The following is a 22,874-nucleotide window of genomic DNA, read 5'->3' on the forward strand; positions in this document are numbered from 1 at the left end:
GAACAATTTGTCTCTATCATCTTATTTCTAATGCACTCAATCTAATTATCTTATTTTAGGGGTAAAATACTCATTCCATTGGCGGACTCAAAGAGCTCCTTCCACCACCCAAAAATATCTACAGACCGAGTCTGCAGTTCTGCCCCCAAACAAAAAACCGCTTCGGAAGACCTTTCTATCCCTTTCTGAGTTGCCCAATAATTTACCAGAATTTCCTTGAGGCCAACAAAATTTCCTTGAATTTCCTTGAGGCCAACACAAAGTCTTTCTCTTTAGTCTCCCCGAATTTGTCTCATGCCTAACATTTGGGGTTTGCTGCCACAGAAGCTGCAGCCTTTTTGGCCATCCGGTGCTGTCTGGTACTTCCTATATAAGACAGTTTAATTTAATGTTTTCTCGCTTTGTCAGGATTAATCTAAAAACTCAATGACACAAAAAGTATTTTGTAACATTCATTATAAAATGCTTTTTTTTGGCCTTTAGAAATCCAGTGGCCCACAGCACATAATTTTGTATTTTTTTTCACTTTTCACCTATTTTAAAACAATTTTATGTTACAGACACTTTATTTTTCTATGTGACAAAGAGACAGCATAGTTTAATTCTGCCTCAAATTAAATCATAATTGTCTTGTCAAATAGAGGCAATTAAGCACTTAGCATCTTGAATTGAATAGAAACAAGCTCATCTAAATGCATTACCTCATCTTATTAAAAGAAGAATTACTCTTCACACGACGAATGGATTTGATTGATGCAGGGGAGCAGATTACAGTGTAACATTCAGTAGCGGGCCGTCTTCAATCAAATGTGTCAGACTTGTTTAAATTGAGCAATGATGAGCTTTGTGTATCTGAAATTAGCAAGAGCTTGACTGTGGTGAAGTGCAAGAAACTCAAATTTCATTAATGCTTATTCAGTTACAAGAAAAATTAGGAACTATAATGTTACTTGTCTCCAGTTTGTCATGCCTTCATGCTTTTCTTCTCTGTATAGCAGACAATGTCAAAGTATCTTTTATAAATGTTTTTGCTGTCTCTTACAGATTACATCTTGTCATAATTCAGAATATTTTCATGAATAATTCAGTGAGGCTTGCAAGCTTTAAAAATACATCCTTGCCTTTACCTTCTCCATTTATAAAGTAACCTCACGCCATCAAGATGGATAAAGGATGAAACATTTTATTCTAATTTAAATGACTCTTTATATGAAAGGTTTTCTAGGAGTTAGGCTATGTGTTTCTTCACATATATATTTTATTTAGAGTTATTAAATTAATATACCAGACTGCAGGCACATGTTAGGATAAGTAACTCATTAAGCCTCATAATTACAGTTTGTCAAAACAGCTCTCACACTGGAGAAAAGAGCTACATGTCAAAATCAACTCCTTGGCTCAAAGAGAATATCTCTTATGCTTTTTATCTTTATGTGACTGAAGTAAAAAGAAAAAGGAAGTATGTTTAAGCTTTGAAAATGCATGAAATGTAATTAGGGCTAAAATGTGAAGATAGACCTGGAAGGGTAATGCCAGAAAGATGTAATTAACCAGTGGCTGCCTTTTGAAATTAAATTAATTTCAAAAAGATTAGCCTGTTGAACAGCAGAATTTCAAACATTTGCTTCAAGCCTGTTGCCAGTATAATGGCCTGCCATTAGACCGGTTACTTATTTTTGTCACCAGTGTGACTTTTGGTAAATTTGACATCAGCATATTATGTTACGTTATGTTATTTGAATTTTAGCAAAGATTAATTTCAATGTTTAACAGCAGAACAGCATTACTTTAGATTTACTAACGCATATCTGCATACCAATGGCATCACATGATAAATTTCCAGAGGAACCTTTTAACATGATGAGGTAAAACACACAATGGCCTGTCTGAAATTAGGTTAAAACCATCCCAATGATCCACCATACGGTTGGAAAAAAAATCTTTTGGCTTGATGAGGTAAAAGTGTAACTTTTTGAATGGGTGTGGCCTGTTATCTCTTGCTTAAAACAACAAAGAACATCTCAATGATATACACAACATGGTTGTAGTAGCATGGTTATCTGGGACTGCTTTTTCCCCCCTAAGGACCTTGATGCCTTGCCATAATTAATGGAAAAATTAATATCACTGTCTACCGGGAAATCCTGAAGGAGAATAACCGGTCATCAGTTTGTGACCTTGAGTTCAAGCATACTGAACTTTTGTGTCTGCCGCTCAGATAACCCTGAACCCAGTGTAATACAAAATCCCTTATCCCATATCGTTCCAGTTCTTTTTGCTAGTAAGTCATGACTGATTGTGTCCAAAGCTTTTGTAATGTTCACAAACACTCCAACAGCAGTCTTATTATTATCGATTGCAGTTATTTCCTCTACAGTTACCAAAATGACCAGTGTCATCGAGCCTCCTGATCTGAGAGAATCATTGCAGCAGAGAGACACACCTGTAGTTATTGAAGAGATCTCTGTCCTTGTTTCTGTATATTGCTATAATTTTTGGCCATTTTCATTTTATTTGGAAAGGAACCTGTATAAAATGATAGATTACTCATATATATATATATATATATATATATATATATATATATATATATATATATATATATATATATATATATATATATATATATATATATATATATATGTATATATATATATGGATGGATGGATGGATGGACCTTGTTGACCTTGTTTATGTTCTTTTCTGTCTTACATACCTCTCGTCATATCTTCACAATATTTTTGCGTCTAGTCAAATTCTGTGACAACATATTTCCAAAGTAACCAGAATATGGCTTTACAATTATATATGGTCCTCAAAAAAAGGGTGTACTGCATTCTCAAAAAGGAAAAGAATAGAAAGAATTTGTGTCGAGAGGAATGAAACAGATGGAAGATTTGTAATTTCACCCCTGACTCCATTTTATTTCTCTGCTACTCCTTGCATGTGCTATTCTTTGTGGGTCTGAGCCTGCATCTGTTTGTGCTTGACGAGACCGCGTTGTCTTGCAGATATAAACAATATCAAACATAAAATCCTAACAGGAAGTGTTGGCTTCAGGCCGTTAGGGCCAAATGCCATTGGGATGTTGTCAGCTGCATTCAGCCACAAGCTCATAACATGTAGGGCAGCTAGCATGTGCTCTCGGACAACTATCACTGTAAAGACAGCCCTTTCTGAACTAAGTGGAAGTTGTTTAAAAGGCTCTACGCAAAACAATAAACATTTTCTTTTCACAAGCATTCATCCTAAGTCAGAAATGTGGGAGAGAAAGAACTTTCCGTTCTTGCTTAAACTTAGGCTGTTGGACCCAACAACTAAACCCAAGCCAAGCCAAACCCAGAGAATGCTTTGCAAATATTGCAGTTTTGTAATTAAACCCCCTTTTTGGGATACAGTTACATGATCCAATTTAGCTTTAATTTAATTTTGTTTTTACTGGTGTTTAGTCAGAGACTTGGTTTTGAATACGTAATCCCATAAACCAACGATTGACGTTTGTTTAAAAAGGAAGAGAAAGTCATAAGAGAGCTGTGGCTGCACAAATATTCCACAAGTTGTGTTCAGCTACAGCTCCATACCCGGCATTTTCAGACATAAGAAATGCAGCCTGCAGCCATAGGATGAAGAAGCTGGAGGAAGTGGGCTGATTATAGGTAACAGGTTGCCATAGTAGCCAGTGTCACAGGGTGCAAAGTACAATTACTGTGTGAACCACAGTGGTATTATACCAAGAAGGTTACTGGAGGGAAGTCAGCCTTTCTGAAATGATATCAATCCACGTCAGTCTGGAGGTTTAACAATGATGATCTAAAGAGTGTTGTTTGTCCGCTAGAACCAAATCTTATGTTAAGCAAAGGTAGTAATGGAATAAACCAGTGTTATTCAATTTTAGTTCTAAATGTACCTGAAAACATTGCTTCTGAAAGACAAGATGTAAAATTGCTTCCACCCGATACAGTTTTTTAAACTCTCAGTAGTGGAGACATTTTCTTGTGTGAAACTGCTTTTCAGATGGTGAGATAATATAACTGCTTAACAGCTGGTCCTTCTAGTATTTTTTTTTCTCTTAAGAAGATGCAACACAAAAAGCAAAATCAAGGACTGTAGGCACATTAGTTTTAGTATGATGCATTTAATTCCAAAAGGGTTAAAATGGCTTAACTTGAGTCTTTCATTTACTTTATCTGCATCAAAGAAATCTCAAAGTATCTAAGATTCCTAGAATTCACAAGAACTTTTCCATTTACCTCCATTTCCATTTACCTCAATGTCAGCATAATGGGAAAGACCAAAGACTGAATTGTTTCTTATTCTCTTTAACCATGCAGAGGGAGATACGCAGACAGCCATGCAAGAACATGTCTCAATCTTAGTTAGATTGGAAGGTTAGAACATCAGTTTTCACTTCTTGACAGAGTTAGATCTTGAGTTTTACAAGGCCATTCTAACACATTATTTGATCTAAGCCAGAGGAAAGCACATTGCAGTAAAATAGTAGCAGTAGGCCAAGATAATTTGGACTATAGACTTAATCTAATGACGTTTCAGTTAACTACAACAGTCTGGTTCTGGGGATGAGGAGTAGGCTGGAGCCAGAAGACTTTAGTAGTCTGGAGGGTTAATACTCTGACAACAAGTCTATAATGTATTTTGGTTCTAAGCCATTCATTGGTTTTAGACTGACAGAAGTATGTTAAAGTCTATTCTCTGAGATGAAGGGAGCCAGTGTAAGGACTTTAGAACTGGGGTGATGTGCTCTACTTTCTTAGTCTTAGTACAGGACACGGGCAGCAGCATTCTGGATCAGCTGCAGCTGTCTGTTCGATTTTTTTTGGCAAACATTGTTGCAATAATCAGTTCGACTAAAGATAAGCACACGGATTAGTTTTTTTCAGATCCTGCTGAGACATTAGTCCTTTAGTCCTGGAAATATTATTCTGGTGATAGAAGGCTGACTTTGTAATTGTCTTTAGATGCTTTTGAAGGTTCAGGTCTGAGTCCATCATTACACCCAGATTTCGGGCCTGATCAGTGGTCTGTAGTTGAAGCAGCTGAAGCTAACTATCCAAAGTCACTCCTTAATTGGCTGGTTTCCTGCTTGGTTTAGAAGTTTCCCTGATTTAACACACCTGAATCAAGAGAAAGGTTCACTATTAGGCACCTGCCATACTTATTCACAAAGTAATGAGGTAATTTAGCCATTTGAGTCAGCTGTGTTGGTGAGTGAACACATCTAAAACACTGGTTCTGGTAGACTGGACATGGACATCCATAATCTGAAAGATCCCATTGTACCTCTGGTTTTATGTACAGGGTTGTTATCCTGATGGAACATGAACATTTGGCCCTATCCTAAATATTTTGCAAGCCTCTAAGGGGATTGCCTTCCTGTATTTCCCTATATTCAGCTATATACACCTTCTCGTCAACTCTGATCAGCTTTCCTGTCCCTCCTGAACAAAGCATCCTCAAACCATGATGCTGTCATAACTAGTTTCACATTTAACTGATATGCAGTTTAATTTCTACATAACATTTGACTTTTAGGACAAAAAATTGTTGTTTCATGTCTGATCTGACTCGACAACCTTCTTTCACATGTTTTTTGTGTCTCCTTCATGGCTTGTGGAAAACTTTATATGGAATTTCTTATGTTTCCTTTAACAGCAGCTTGCTTTCGACCCTCTCCTTTATAAGTCAGGTTTGTTGATGGCCACGTTTGGGACATGCACAGTTAATTTATACACTTCCCATTTGTAGATGATGGATTGAACAGTGCTCTATGAGACGTTCAAACCATTGGCCATTGTTTAACAACCCACCACTAGTTTAAACTATACCCTGACCTATCTGCTGTGTTCCTTGAACTTCATGATGTTTGTTGCTCAGAGAAGTTCTCTCTGAGGCTTTCTGGATTTATACTATGATTTAATAACTTTTTTTTTTACTAATTAGTTAACTTCTGAAGGCAATTGATTGTACTAGACTTTAATTGTTGTATCACAGTATAAGGGACTAAACACAACAAATTCTCAGATTAAAAAAAACCTGCATCATTTTCCTTCCACTTTACAGTTATGCACTACTTTGTGTTGGTATGTTGCATAAAATGCCAATAAAATACACTGAAGGTGTTTGTGAAGATATTTACAATGACTACTGTGACACTGAAAGTTTCTACTCTGAGAAAAAGTCAGTGTGGTTGAAATCCATCTAGAGTACATCTCTTTCCAGTATACTCATGCTTGGTTTGGCAACACATTGATTTTGTTTTCGCTTACTTCAGTATTAAAGAGGACATGTCATGCTTTTCAAATCCTTCCTTTTCACATTTAAATCATTTAGTTGAGGTCTATATAAAGTGGAACTGCAGTGCTTTACTCTAAATTCCTCGTTATTGTTGCCCTACAGCCCCACTTTTGCCCGAGCTCTGAGGTGCGTCTGAGAGCAACTCGTTTTGGTGTGGTCTCTTTAAATGCAAATGAGGTACTTCACACTCCGCCCCCCCCCTCCAGGTCACACAGCATTTCACTCCACCCCATTTGGCCATTTTCATAATACGCTGGGGGACAGTGTAATCAATTGCGAGGGTTAATAAACCCAACGACTGAACATTTTCACTTATCCACTTGTAGCTTCAGTATCTTTCAGCTCGGACTACAAAATCACAGCGAACAATACAAAAACGGTGAATTCACAAAACTGGTAAGCCTGGAGTCAATGACCTTGTTTTGCAGTTCCACGGCAAATTGTATAGCATAATTGTTCAAAACACTTAATAGAGCAGAGACAAAACTGAACCTCTTGAAAAATATGACGCAACAGAATAATAAAAAAAAAATTATGCAGCACCTCGAGAGAAACTATATTCAAATTTCCTGCACCCGTAGACATCCAAAGTACACACAAAAAAATATTTAGGGGCTAAAAAGTGCATGATATGTCCCCTTTAACTTTATCAAAAATCTGTTACAGACTGGTCCTGTTAATGGGTTGAACATGGTTTAGAAAATTGTGTGCTTGTTGTGCAAATATGTAACAGAATGTATGAAGCAGAATTGCTGCCGATGTGTCCCAAAGTATCTAGTCATGTTTTCTGAAGGATTGATACCTACAGTTGGTGTTGGAATGGTAAATAATAAAAACAAATAATTGCCAATATTATATTTATTTATAGTACATTTAATATTTGTTGCATTCAGTATTTATTGTAATGGACATAACATTTTATGTAAAAGTAGTATACTAGAGTTGTTTATAGTTGTTTTTTTATTTTTGTTTGTCTCGTTTAACAAGAAAAGTTCTGGCTTAAAATGATCTGCAACCATTATGTTTTAATCATGGCTGGAAAAGTTTAAGAATGGCTGTTAAATAATTAACATTCATTTTAATTTAGACTAATGGACATCAGGTTTGATTATTTTCCCATTGTTATCAACACATTTACATTTCAGTAAATCATCACAAACACTCAGACACCCCCATGCACACATAGACACACCCGATCAGAAGTCCCGTCTTTGCTGCTGTCTGATGAGTCCTCTTGGTGTAAACTAACCTTATTTTTCCTTTTTCTGCCCCTCCCCTTCTTTCTCCTGGCCTTCCCCTCTGTTACAACCATCCTTAAATTTTCCTTTGAACTTGTGTTTTGTGCGTCTTCCTTCAATTGCTTGGTACTTACTTTTCCATCCTTGTTCTATTTAACTCCTTGGATTATTTTTTTATCACAATAATGCTTTACATTTTGCTTGTCCTAATATCCTTTTTATGTTTCTTTCCATTATTTGGACCACTTTGTTTCCTTTTACCTCCCGTACTTCTTTTTTTATATTATCTAACCATTGCTTCATTGGTTTTAATTTTCTCCTTTCATCTTTACATCAATTCACTTGTCATTTTCTTCTTCGCCTTTATTGGTGGCACTTTCATATCCATTTTTTGTCTCTCTCTATTTGATCCACCATCTCTGTTGCTGTTCCTCTTCTTCCCCCTCCTGCTTCTCCAGTGGCTGCTCCTCTGCCTCCAAGTTGCTGCTCTGGTTCTGCAACACCAGACCAGTGCCTGTCTAGCTGCTGTATTTCTAGGGCATCTCAAGGTTCAAGTGAGTCTGTCAAGCCTTGCACACAGTAACACAAGCAATGAAAACTAAGATGTGCTGCTTAATCTCAATAGGTTGGAGGACCTTAAAAAAGTATGCTTATTTCAGTAACTTATTCAATGGTTTATCATCATATATTGATGATAAACCTTTACTACAGAGTGATATTATGCAAACTCTTATTTCTCCTTATTCTGATGATGAAGACAATTAAAATTCTCAGGAAAAATAAATAAATAAATACATAATTAAATCAAACCAATTGATACAAGGATTTTAATTCAGGCATGTTTAATGCAGATGTCTCTGCTAACTTGGCAGTTGTTAAACAGTTTTTGACACCCAAGTCACAAAAAATCAGAGCTAAAGAAACTTGCTGTTTACAGAGTGCTGTAAATTGAAAGTTAAATGGAAGGAAAAAGTGTGGCTGAAAATGGTCCACAAGCAATAAGGATAACGATAAGATGTTGGGTTTTAATTTGCTGAAAGCTGTAATTATCAAAATTAAAATCATCCATCTGAACTTGATCAGACGGTTGTTACTTATATGTTCAGGAATTCAACTATGTGCTGAAATTTGTTTAATTTCACAAATTTTTATAAACTGAAAAATATTTTGAAAAACCCCATAAAAACCATTCAGATTATCTAATGAGCTGTCTGATACGAACTGTATCTAGCTATTGTAAAACTACGACCCTTCATAGTTCCATCTAGGATAAAACTAATGACTATATACAAAAGATGAGATTGTATTTTAATTTGGGCAATATTTATATATATTTGAAAATGTTTTGGACAGATACTAATGTTTCTCTGACTATACATTTGATTATGAATAGTGTAGTTATATGCAAAGGTAGAGGTCAAATAAAGGTTTAAAAGTATTTAATTTTAAACCATTTGCTGAGGATAATTTAACAATAATAAAACAATGATGTTAAAGTTATTTTGACACAAAATTAAATTCTATGCCAGTACACAGCACGTGTCATATCAAAGCACTTTACAAAGTCAATTCTGTTGAATTATACTTAAAGAATGGTTAAAAGGTTTTATTTTTGTCTACTACTATAGCAGTTCTATCCCTAGCTGCTCAGCTTCTGTTCAAAGTGAGAGGGTGGAAAAAGTAAAATCCTCAAAACGTTGTAAGTCAGTAATTCTGAAGGAATTCAGAGCAGAGAGGAAGCGCCACCTTATCAAAAAGAGTCAGGATGATTCGGGGATATGAGATGCCTTGCAGAATCCTCAGAGATGATATTTTGGGAATCCTGTAATACCCAGACAGAAAGAGAACCCGATATTTGAACCTGGCAAGGTGTTGTGCTTATAAAGGAGACAGTCTCCTTTTTAAGCACAACACTGTGTCAAGTGTTTATAAGGAGACCCCTGAGGTCTCCTTTATAAAACATGCAAGCCTTTGTTCACAGAAAACCAAAGCATTTATTCCTAAAGAAGCTAAACACATTAAAAAGTCCTGTAGATCACCACATTGCATTTCATTCCTGCAGCTGGTCAAATTCTTCATGTTGACAGAAAAAAAAAGTGTTGCTCAATAAACCGGAAAATAAAACAGATCTACTGGTGCCAGGAAGACTTAGTAAGTTTGATGTTTTCTGCCATATTTTCTGAGCTCATTCTAAACATGCAGCACTGAGCTATTTAAAGATGCACTATTAGGAAATTCATCAAAACAATTAATCGTAAATGTACCATTAATTAGTTAACTGTTTTATTTTCCTGAAACATACCTGTTATGTGTAATTTTACATAAACTCAACGAGTTAACCAAGGATACATGCACATCATTTTATGTATACATTTATTAGGAACTGACACATTAATACTAATAACAGGACAAAAGATGAGTGTCCACCAAAGGTCCAGGATGAAGCTCAAACCCCAGAAGTTTTCTCTACAAAAGAGTGTTTAATAGTGAAGGCTGCACTAATAGCTCACATGCCCAATGGAGAGAAACCGATTGTGTCGTAAAAAGGTTTCATAAGACAGTGTTTGCAAGCTGTAGTCCTTGCGGGACCAGGGTCCTGCAACTTTTACAAGTGTCTCTGCTTCTACACCTGACTATAATATTACCTCATTAGCAGAGCTCTGCTGGACTTCATGCTGATGAGGCAGTTTAGCCATGTGATTTACTTGTGTATGGCAAGGGATACAGCTAAGAGTGGCAAAACGTAGGCCCTCCAGGATTAAGGTTTGAGACTACAGCCTAAATCCTTTTGTGTTCCTAATGAAACAATCCATCTGTAGCAACTCTTACAAATTAACCTCAGATAAACTTTTAACTTAAAAGCAGTATTGTTTTTATTTATTTAGCAAGAAGCCAAAATGATACCGCAATTTGGGAAAAACTAAGTATGCATTTGTTAGTATACATTTAGAGTTTTGTCAATAAAATGCTTTAGGGCTGTTGAAGATTGTGGACCTGCAGAATGTTAAAGCCATTATTTTGATTCTGCAACATGTAATAACTTATCAAGACTACACAGAGGACAATGATCACATTTTACGGTCTTAATGCATTTTAGTATTTACCATTTCTCAAATTAGGCCATGTTGTTGTCCACTGTGTACAACAACATGGCCTTATCATTGTAAGATGTGTGAATAAATTTAGGATAAAGTGCCTTAAATTGGGCTCTCCCTGTAACTGTTCACCCTTAGCAGAATCAACAGAGCTGTCATATCAAATGGATCAAAAACATTGAAAATATTTTGCATTGCTGTTTGTAATAATTGTGGAAGGTAGAGAACATATTTTAAGGACATGTCCAATATTGGAATTTGTTGCTTGATTTAAATTGATAGGGCGATCAAACAGGGAAATGGAGCAGGAAAGTAAAGAGGTTCAGAGTGGCTTCAAGCAAAATGGAAGGCAATCTTTTTACTGTTCCTCCTCTGTCCACTTTGTCCACTTAAATCTTGCTGGACCCCTCTGGTGCTCTTGTGACTATACTGGCAAGATACTTGGCTCTAATTGCATCACTACTCGACACTGTTTGTCTCTCTGGTGGGTTTTTGAGGCTGCAAGACATCAAGGAACACACTCATACACACAAAAACACAAGCACACACATTGGAGGCTCATGTTGTTGCATCTTTTTCATTAAATTGTTTTTCTTTTGGAATACTATCATTTCTTTATTTCAGGATTTCCAGATTTGCAACCATTACCTTGCAATTCAATGGAAAAAACACATAATTATGGTAAAATTTAAATAGCGCTTTATTAAGTTCCCAAAGCGCTATACACTACAGTCAGTCATTCACCCATTCATTTTCACACTGACGGTGGTGAGCTACACTGTAGCCACAGCTGCCTTGTGTACCAGGCCCCTCAGACCACTGCCAGGAGGCAATGCGGTGGAAGTGTCTTGCCCAGGGGACACCGACTGAGAGCAGGGATTCAAACCGGCAACTTGCAGTTACAGGATGAAATCTCTAACTCCTGCACCGCGGTCGTCCGAAATTATACAAAACGCGTACCTGTTCCAATCACAGGTTTGCATACACTGTGGCCGGGCAATGTCTAATTAGGACGTTTTTTTTCAGCACAATGTCTACTGTTGTACTGTACTGTCTTTGACCATGCCGAGCTGTCACTTTACTGCCAGTCGTTGCAGAACGGTCTACTGGCTCTTACAGCAACTGAATCAATTGTCGGCATGTTGCTTTCTGATAGTTTGGTTATTGCTGGCAGATGGCACAACAGAGTTAATGTCTGCTGATCACGCCCAGTGCAAAATTATTTTCAGGCTCAAAAAAGACTAAGTAAACACTATCAGGATGAACGCACTGCATATTGTTTATTTGAAGATGGATATATGTTTGTTTGTGTTTTTTATAATCATAATACATGACTAGGCTCCTTTAAAGGTTGTTATTTTTAAAAGATAAATTTTATCTGACAAACAAGCCTCATTTGAAATGCATTCTAATTTGTAAAATATGACTGTATACATTATTCCCCATGTATATTTGGTCAACATTATTTTTTTTTTTTTAGAAAGTTGCAGAGACCCCTTATAAGAAATTGTTTAGCTCTTTTCAACAATTTGCTTTCCTGGCAGGGACTCAGCATTCATGCATTAAATAAACATATAACACATTTATGCATTACATGTTTTCTAAGAGATCAAGGCCATTTCAGAGTTTTATTTTGTCTACTTTATTGAGGTTGCTATCCTGTCGGAACGCCAAACTCCGTCCAATTTCAACCATGTAACTGTTGATTTGAGGTGAAGTTGGAGAATTTGGAGGCAGTATCCGTTATTCCATCTACTTTGTGCAAACCATTAGTGCTGCCAGGAAAAAAATACCTTCAACCATTATCAGTAACGCTGAACAACTTTGTTGTCTTTGTCATGTTTGATCATAAAACCTTTCCCCATAAATTGTTTGGCTTGTTTATGTGTGCAGCTGCAAATTTCAATCTTGGTTGAAGGTTTACATTTTGGAGCATGGCTTAATTTTATTTGATATAATATTGAAGATTATCATACAGCAAGAATACTGTACTGACCCATGCCTAGCAAATATTAACCCCGCATTTAGACTGTGAATAAACTACAGATGCTGACAAGTTTTAGCCATGGAACATTAACACAGTTTGTTGCAGACTCCAGCGCCATTTTAAGAGCTATAAGTGTGAATGTTGTCATAGCTCTTTAAATGGTACTGCCGTATGCATTCAGATAATCATCTTCCTGAAATCAGCCACCTTCACTGGAAGAAATCTCCACCCAGACCTCCGAACAGCAGCTGAACTGTGTTTTCTCCAGAAGATCCACCTTCCCATGTTCTCCATAAAGGTCTCCAGATATATTTTATTGCTGCTATTTTGATGTTGTCGTTGAATTAATCATTTAGAAATTCTATTCGCTCAGGTTATGAGTAAAAAGGTGCTAGAATTGCTTTATTAATCTTTCATGTCAGTCAGGAACATTTTTCCTCCTGTGGGTACCCTTTACATGTTGCAATAGTGTTTCACCTTGGTGCCAAAATGGTAGACTATGCAGATATAAATCTGACATAAGGTTTGACAGGGGTTAGGAGGGCCACCAGTGGCAATCTCGCATCAAAATACCTGTCAGAGAATGCAGTGACTCTTGATTTCTTGCTTTTTGTGTTGAGGAAGTCAACTGTCTTTGCCTAGCTTTTTGTTTCTCCGTCTCATAAATCGTGTTTCTCTATTGCAAAAAAATTAAATTAACTTCAGTGTCTTACAAAGTATCCACATTGGAGCTTCCACATTTAGTCCCATTACAACCCCCAAATCAATGGAGTTTTTAATAGGGATTTCTTTTGTAATAGACCAACAGAAATAAGCACATAGAGTGAAGGGAAAATGATACAGTCTATGGTTCAAACTGAAAAGATTGACAAGTGAGATGTCCATTTGAAGCTAGTTTTACTCTGATATCCCTAAATTAAATCTAGCGCCGTGGTTTTTAATTATTGGTTAGCATTAGCAAACATTTAACATACCTGTCCAGAAGGAAATCAGCAACCTCCACGTTGCTTATGAGCCCCTTTGCTTCCTTAAGTCGGCACCAACGCTCAAAAGTTTGGCCATGTTCACCCTTGTTTTGCTTCTTTTTTGGCCTGCTTCAATCTGAGAAATATATTAACACAGAGAAGTAATTTTTCAGCGCTATCATGGAGCTACTACAATCTGCCAGCACGTGGCTTCAATCATGTTACGTTGACGTTTATTATTTATATACCATTCTTTTCTGTGAAATTAATAATTGTATTTTCGTACCTCTCTTGACGCTCTGTGGATGTATTACTCTTGGAAAAAATAAACAAATCTGATGAAAAAGTTGTAGCTATGACCTCAGAGTGTGTTGGGGCAGGGGTCCCAAGGACCCGAATTGAAAACCACTGATCTAGAGCAACTTATTGCTGAACTAATTTAAGTAGTGGAGAGAGTCCTGTAACTCAATCTTGGTAAAAACAGGAGGTTATAAATCAATATCCCCATCTTTGAGCATCTCATGGAGCACAATTCATCCCATCATCTGAAAATGGAGAGACACTTGCACAACTGTAAACCTACCAGAGCAAGGAAAGGCTTAAGTACAGCACTTTGAATGTCTTGTTACTGACAATTGATATATAAATCAACTTACCTTACCTTACCTTACCTTACCTTAAGTAGAGAAGCAGTCAAGAGGTCCATGGTTACTGTGGAAGGTCTACAGTGATCCAAAATCCGAAGGGAGAACCTATCAACATGGTTTCTATTAGTCATGCACCCCACACATCTCCTATGTTGTGTGTTATTTAACACAATCAACTCTGCTATTAATCCATCAACCCCTGTTCTGCTCAATGCATCAGTCACCATGTTTAATAATTTTCTTTCCTTTTTTATAGACAAAGTGGCATCTGGTAGACACATCACTAGCTCGCCTACTCCTGTAGATCTCTGTGTTGCTATTGCTGTTTGCGCTGTATTTGAACAGTTTGAACCAGAACCTTTTTTATTTTTTAGATAACATTGCACCATATATGAGACCCACTAATTGTCCCCTTGACTGTCTTCCATCTAAATTGATGAAAGATGTTTGTATTACTGATGGTCCTGCTTTTCTCGCCTTTATTAACTTTTGTCTTAGCTTAGGAACCATGGAGATTGGTTTTAACATGCTGTTGTTAGCCCACTTCTTAAAATAAAATCCATTGGTTTTATTTAATTTTAGACCAATTTCTAATTTCACTTTCTTTTCCAGAATTTTTGAAAAAAACTTTGAAATTTCACTTAATGGATAAATAAATACAATTAATGAATAAGTGGCAAAAAGAAAGCCATTATGGAATGTCATAAGAAGTGATGATTTTTGTAGTGGAAGGTGCTTTGGTTACATGAGGCAGAAAAAAAAAACCTTTTAGCAAAATACTTTTTTTTGTGGCAGGAAACAACCCTTGGATAGGGATGCTTGTCCTGAGTAGTTAGAGGAAAGTTGGTCAGAGTTGATAGGAAAATGAATGAAGCTATAAGCATGGTAATCCCCAAGGCAAACCTGTTTCAGCATTGAGACTGTGGTGGATGTTAACCTTTCAACAGAAGAACAATCCCTACATAAAATGTGTACTGCAGTGGAATCAAAGCATAAACAAGTGTTACAATTGTCTAATCAAAGTCCAAGCCAAAATATAACTGAGAAAAATGCTAATTGCAGATGCTCTCCAACCAGTCTGACTGAGGTTGAGCTATTTTGTTAGAATTAGAAAGAAAAAACTTTGCAGATGTGCATAGATTGTAGTAGCATACCCAAAAAGACTTGCCGTGGTAAAAAGCATTTAAAGACAAATCTACCAAGTATTAAGTATGAGGCTGAATTAACTCCACAGTTCATATACAGTCATATTAAATAGATGCATATAAGAATATGCATTTTTAATAAGCTTGTACCTTTAGGGAAAAAACACAACCTTTAAGCCGGTATTAAACATACCTTTCACTAAGTCCCCATTAGGCATGAAAGATGGTGCTTTTTTATTCATCTGATGCAAAATTCTAATCTTAAAAGATGTTGTGATTAGCTTGAATTTGAAAGAAAAACTATATTTAACAGAAATAAAGGCTTTTAAACATCATCAGTCTGTGTTAATAAATGTGTTTCCCTTAGTGAATTAAGTTACTGAAATAAATTAACTTTTCATTAGTATTCTAATTTATTAAATATGTCTTTATTGTTCATGTATAAACAGTATATCCTCGAGGGAACATTTAATTCAGCTGAGGTAGCATGTTTTTTTCTGCAGTACTCTGTATAATTAAAGCAGATCACTTGCAGTTGCAACTAGTCTTGGATCTATTCTTGTTTCATAAAACAAATGATGTCATAAGGGTCATGAGCATTGTTGTGTTATATTGTTCCAGTGTTTCTTTCTCATATCTGAAAAATCCATGCTATGTGGTAACCCAGTTTCTACATGTGTTCTTTACTTAGCCTTTCAGTGCCCCCTTTTGTTCTCGGGTTAAATTGTGTCTGTGTTTAATAAGTGTGTGTGTGTGTGTGCGTGTGTGTGTGTGTGTGTGTGTGTGTGTGTGTGCGTGCGTGTGTGTGCGTGCGCGTGTTTTCAGCAGTTTCTACTGCTCCTCGGTGTGTTTTAGCTGCTGTTCAAACATTCAGTGAACCCTGAAGGAGATGCTCTGAACTGTGATGCGTTTTCAATTTTATTGACCACCCATGTTTGTTTTTTTTACTGCTTATGTTTATGGAAAAACTATTTTGTGAAAGTCTATTATTACTGGTTAATTTCATTTGTAAGCAAGAATAAACGTCAGTCTGACAAAACCAACTTTTACTGTGACACAATTTAGGCCTTGTTCACACATGGCTAGATATCTGGGAAAGCGAATAACCATGTATGCGTTTTGGCCTTTCATCCACACAAAAACTCAATTTCACATCACCAAAAGTGATTATTTCTGAAAACTCTGGCCAAGTGTAGATTTCCAAAAACAATGTTTTTGAGCCTGTATGTGTAAATTGAAAAACGACTATTAGTATTGACTTGGCCGTGCAGTGGAGTAAATATGAATGCTGTTAGAGAGGTTGTGATTTTTACATTGGTGCTGTGATTGACTCTTTAAAATATTTGTGTGTATTCCCTAAAGAATGTAGATCTTTAATTTGACTCTCTCACAAATGACTGTTAAAATTGCCAATCTTCTAGTTTGGAAAGACTGCTAAAGGACTGAATTAACCACAAATATACTTCCAAATGTCATTAAAGAAACATCCAGGTTCCCTTTTAGCAGTTTCCAACAGCGTTTTGAGCTACCTGTGAGATAAATAGCTCACTGGTAAAATATATTTATAATATAAAATATTTAATGTTAAATGTGCATAACTCAATAACAACATCTAAACCAAAGGGTGTTGTTGTTTGCGTGATGTGGTAGGGCTTATGTGTGGTGCATTCACTGACCAGGTTAAAAAAGGATCTGGGGCTAATCCTTGTTCAGGGCTGATTAAGCTGAAAATGTTCTGATTCTATTTCGCAGTGCATCGATTGCCGACCCCATGGCCATAGAGTGGCAAAACAAGTCGTTCTTACAGTCATTACAGACTCTGTGAGTGGCTTGCAAAATGCAGAAAACTAAACTAAACTAGGACAGAACTATTGCAATTGACTGAGAATGACTGAGTGGTGATAAATTCCAGCCCTCGAAGGTCAGAGTGTTGTAAGTTTATTTTTGCTCCTGCACCAACACACTTAATTCAAACTGCATTTCCCGCAGTCTTTTTTTAATGACCTATTGATTTGAAACAGGTGTGTTCAAGCAAGGAACATGTAAAATAAGCAGAAAAAAGCAGCCATCATGGTCTGGAACAGGAAACATTGGTATTGACAGACAAAAACATCTGAGAATATATTTTTGCAGAGATTGGGTAAAGAAAACCATACTTGGACAGCTAGCTATAATTATTTTTCTATGATCTTTTTGATTTTAGTTGGGGTTTTTTTGGTGGGGGGGACTAAAAGATCAGAAAGAAAAGAAAAGAAACTCTATGTGAACATGAATCCATCTGTGGTCATCTGCCTGCTGCTGGATTTAAAGCCTGGTCAGTGTGGTACGGCTGTCTGTGTCTGCTTTTTTTCCTCCAGCAAACGCTTTATGAAATTTCTTGTAAAGAAATGACCAAATTTTCTTTTGCCGTGTCATTCTCTTCTATCCTGTCGTTGCCGTTGTTGTCTGACTCTTCCGTCTGCATCTGTATGTCTGAGTGACAATTAGAGTGACACATCTAAGCTGCCAGTTGTGTTACTTTGACTTGTACAATGAAATAATATGATTGGATGAAGACTGATCCAAAAAGTGCTGATTGGTCACAGGCACAGAGAGCTGCCCCTCTGGGGAGAATCTTTAAGTAACTAATTAGAGACCAGCATGAAGTTACATGGAAGCCAAAAGTGGTACACTGTACATACACACTCATCTGTCTAGACTCCTTCTCTGATGAAGTATTACAATTAGGATACCTACACAAAATACAACTCCAAGCTAACCCAAAATTGAATGGGAATGCTAAAAATATCAAAAGTCAGACACATTTTATGAAAAAAAAAACAGATGTGATAACTATTTTTTTACTTAATAATTACGTAATTTATGGTCACTGTGTCTACACTTTCTTCCTGCAATTGTCATGGGGACAGTGCCTGAGCACATCCTACTGAATAGTTGCCACTGATACAAAAAGGATTTGCTACAGTTCATAAAGATCTTGGAAACACAAAATCTGAAATATTAATCTGAGAACACTCTGTCTTAGTTTTATGTTAACGCAGGGAATTATATAACATGGGAGTCTTTCACTCCAGTCTTTTGGAGGCCGGTGTCCTGCCAGTTTTAGATACATCCCTGGTCCAACATGATTTAAATAACCCCAGAAATCAAAGAGACTGTGTTTCAAACTTAACAGTTCTCATTTTGTGAATTGTTTTGTCAGCAACTTTACTTTTGTGCTGATATATGTTTTATTACATGACATTGCATTAGTTTGTGGGTACCAACAAACATTTCTAACCTCCATTAACAGGTCAAACATTGTGTACAAGTAGACTTTCTAGTCACCCTGACCTCCCCTGACAGCTCGGGCCAAGCTTCAGCAGGTTCTTTTGTGATTCCCGGAGCAGATTGGCCTTCAACATTAGAACCTTGATGATCCCCATAAATTCTAATTACTTTTAAACCTCTGTGTCATTGCCCACTGTGTGTGGCTGTGGTGGCAATAGTGCATTCTGAACATGTGCGTCGATCATCAAGAGAGTTGTCCTCAATCAGTAACCACATTAAAGTGGTCAGGAAGGATTTTCCCTTCTTAATTGAATTGACTCGCTGTGTGGGCCGCTGTCTCCTCACCTCTGCGTCACACAACGCTTTCTTTTCTTTGTTCCTCTCTCCGTCTTTCCCTCTGTCTTTTTTTAGAAGAAAAATGCAGCTCCGCTAAAATGAAACACAACAATTGCTATAAACAAGATGGATGCATCTGGCTCACATCTGCATACACACACACTATAAAGTCAGCATAAACAGCCTCTGAGTGGTTTACCGCAGCCACATGTGCCTTTGTGTGTCTAGCATCCTTGGTTCAACTGGCATATGCTGCTGCAGAGGCTTAATATTCTAAGTCATGTTTTCTTTTCTTTTTTTACTCAACGTTCAAAACCATCTCATAGAGACTGAAATAAATTTAGAATATATTAGAATATCAAGGATATTGTCTCTAAACTCCAAACCCATTTTGTTTACATGTAAAGCAGAATAAAATCAGGTTTCTTCAAATTAATTGTGGGACTTTGATGTGTTGATAAGGTATAATGCAACTTATAAAGCAAATTCATATTATCGGGCATGGTATTGGTTTGTGCTTAGCTGATTTTGTGCTTACCTGATCGATTTACCACATCGACTCCTAATGCTGATAGAATGTAGAGCTGCCGTTAAAGCTGCTTTTCTGCAGAGCCATATGAATGCGTTGAGTTGGCTGCTTGGCCTTTATTGATAAGCCGTTCAGTTTTCTTCCCTTGGTCTCTAACTTGCATTGAAAAATATTGCTACACTCCCAGGTGTATGTTTTATGAATTATTAATTAATTTTTGTATAGCTGTCATGCAGTTTTCATATCATGGGAATTGACGGAGATTATGAGATTTCCTGAAGGAATGTAAAATGACTGGAAAACCACTGTAAGCAGCAGCAACTGTTGCAAACAGTCCTAATCTTTGTGAACGTCTTAATTTATTTAAAAATTTTGTGGAAGAAACAACAAAACGTTGCTTTTCATCTTTTACATTCCTGTCATATAAGACACATGATAAAAGTAATTGGAAAACTAAGTCCGACCTTTGATTCAGTAGCTTTTAGAACCACCTCTTACAGCAACAAGTTCAGTCGTTGGTTTTGTTCTGACTCCTTCAGTTCCCAACGTTGCTGTGGAGGAATTTAGTCAAACTGTTCTTTATACAACATTTGTTTTGTTCATTTAGGTTTACTTATATTTATCTCTCAAGGTCTGACCTTAGATATGTAGTCAGGTTGGGGTCATCAGCTTGACTGTTTGCTGCTTTGAAGTTTTCAAGCTATAACTGTTTTTACTCTATTCAGTGAATCTATCATGCTAACTGAGGACCATAGACCCTGAAAATGGCTTTAAATCATTGTTGATATTAGTGAGGGGAAAAAATTTGCATCTCAAAAAATCATTGCTAATGCCTTTCCCTTTGGAGATTCTGTTAACATACACCTGTTAGCTTTTATACAGGTGGTCACGCTGACGATGATCACCTAATGTGCACTTGAATATCTACACCTTGCTGATACTTTTACTCTAAAACCACATGTAACCAGCAAGAGTGCATATAGTTTTTTTCTGCATCTACACTTATAACAAAAAAAACTGAGCTAAAATCGGTGCACATTAATACAAACATGCATCCCCTCACAAATCAAATGTTGGTTTCCTGCTGATGAGGTTAAATATTACACTGTAGGATCTTGAATAGTTATTGTGCATTCTATGTTAAATGTGACTGACAAAAATAAAGTCTATAATAATAATAATAGCTATTATTATTATTATTATTATTATTTAGATTCAAATTGTGAAGATATTTAAAGTAAAGTGAAGTTGAGATGGAGTGTGTAGAACTTTCATGGTTTTGATATGTCATGATAGATAATCATAAATGCTTTCTTTCATTTGCTTCTCCTGATTATTATTATAAAAACTCTTAGACATTAAATTGCAAATTACATGTAGCACCTGCTGTTATCAACCCTCGCTACATCATCCTGTTGCAGTTTGATGTGGTAAGCCCAAATGTGTTTAAAGTCGGAAATTTTTTCAACTTTCCATCATGGAGTCCTGGTAGGAATATCAAACAAAGCTTTCAGCCAAAAATAAAGCTGTGGCCTACATGGTCGAGACTACTGTGATTAGCAATTAGGCAGCTGGGACAAAGCAACCTCAGCGCAAATCCTGTGTACTTCATTGGTTCTTTCTTTGCTTTACAACATGATATGCAACAAAAAGGAGTATTTGTTTACCCCTTCTTTTTCTTTTTATACAGCAACAAAAAAGGAGCATTTATTTACTCCTTCTTTTTCTTTTTATACATTCCTTTATCCTCAGTTACACACAATCATTTTCCTTGTTTTGCTGACTCACAAATTCAGGAAGCCAATGCATAATTCTGGCCACACACATATTGACTTTCTCTGAGGTTTCATTCATGATTACTCCACGTCTATTTATGTAGGTCTGTTTATTTTCTTCTTTCTGAGCTCATGTAAATATGAAGATATTCCGCCTCGTCTCACGGGACACCACACTGCAGGGATGTAATTTTTCCTTCCTGCCAGGTAGAAAGCTCAGCTTGGCAGGAAATTTTCTACTTTCCCTTCTGCATTATTCATTCAGTCTCAGTCAGAGACATGTGGTGTGTGAACAGGAAGAGACCCTTATAGGGGAGCGTTTTGTGTCCAAGGAGGTTTATAATAAATAAAGCAAAAATAGATCCCACTGTATCTAATGAATGTGACCTAAAGTAAAACATTTCATTAAATTTCAGAAAGGCTTGCATAAAACGTTAAAATTGTTTGAACATCATCCCAGTCCGTTATTAGATGTGTTGTGCTTTTCCTCTCATTAGTTACATGCACTCATTATTGTAATTTTAGACCTAAATGATACATTTGAACTATTTTGAATGTGAACTGATGACAAAACACATATCCAGTAAATTTTGCAAAAGTTTAAAATTATGTCTGTTTTTTCATCTACACAGTTTTGATGTTATGTTTGTTAAAATATCCTATTTGAGCAACCTGTGGTGTCCAGGTTTTAACCATCAAGTTGTTAATTTTAAAAGACTTTAAAGCTAGGGTTGGCGATTTTTCCAGAAGTTTCCCCAAGTCCCTTTTTGGATAACTGTGCATGCGCAAGGCCGGCTTACTTCCCTCTTCCGCTCTTCAGAGGGATCGCCTCTTAAAAATCTCCCAAATCCACTCTGGTCTTATTTCTTCCTACTGAGGCTTTCCTCTTCTTATAAACATGCACACGGTCCACTTCATGGGACTCTCAGACATTTTTAAGGTTTACGGTGAGAGCAGTGGAGTTACAATGAACGGCTAACCGCTAAGCTAGCCGCTAACAGAACCGGATACATAAACACTACAACTGCGTACACACAGCCAGGAAGCAGAAATCATGTCGGCGACTGTTGCTTGATTGTTTGAGTAGTTGTCTGGCAATCAGAAGGTTGTGGGTTTGATTCCAGCTTCCCTTTGTCACATGTCAATGTGCCCACGGGCAAGGCACTTAACCTCAAGTTGCCTATCGAGCTGCGTATTGGTGTATAAATGTGAGTGTGTTAGTGAGTTCAGTTGGGTGAATGTGGCTCTAGTGTACAGTGCTTTGAGCTGTCAGTAGGACTGTAAGTGCAGTCCATTTACTATTTATGAAGGAACGAGCACGGACACCGGTGTAGCGTGAGCGTGTCAGAATGATTGCCATGTGGAACAACCAATAAATATACCCCTGGAGCATGAGGGACAGAAGGAAATGAAAACAGGAACAAAACTCAAATCTATGCCTTACGGACAGAGGGGCATAGATCGGTTAGAGTTTTTACAGGCCTGCCTCCCACAGAAAACATTTTTTTTTATCTCCTCAATATCCAGGTTTGTTGAAAGGATTGTTTTCTGAGAGGTTTTCCTGAGCTCCATCCA

The 22,874-nt window shown here is 36.8% G+C and overlaps 1 protein-coding gene across 2 annotated transcripts in view; it reads left to right on the top strand.

The window, feature by feature from the left end:
* Nucleotides 1–22,874, top strand: part of pde6a (phosphodiesterase 6A, cGMP-specific, rod, alpha) — a 144,842-nt gene that overhangs the window by 9,032 nt on the left and 112,936 nt on the right. For both annotated transcript variants that reach the window (XM_036127793.1, XM_021316060.2), the window contains exon 2: nt 8,009–8,104. In XM_036127793.1, the coding sequence (XP_035983686.1) occupies nt 8,009–8,104 (96 nt within the window). The remainder of the gene's footprint in view (nt 1–8,008; nt 8,105–22,874) is intronic.

The sequence above is a fragment of the Fundulus heteroclitus genome, chromosome 23, assembly GCF_011125445.2.
Source record: "Fundulus heteroclitus isolate FHET01 chromosome 23, MU-UCD_Fhet_4.1, whole genome shotgun sequence".
NCBI classification, from domain to species: domain Eukaryota; kingdom Metazoa; phylum Chordata; class Actinopteri; order Cyprinodontiformes; family Fundulidae; genus Fundulus; species Fundulus heteroclitus.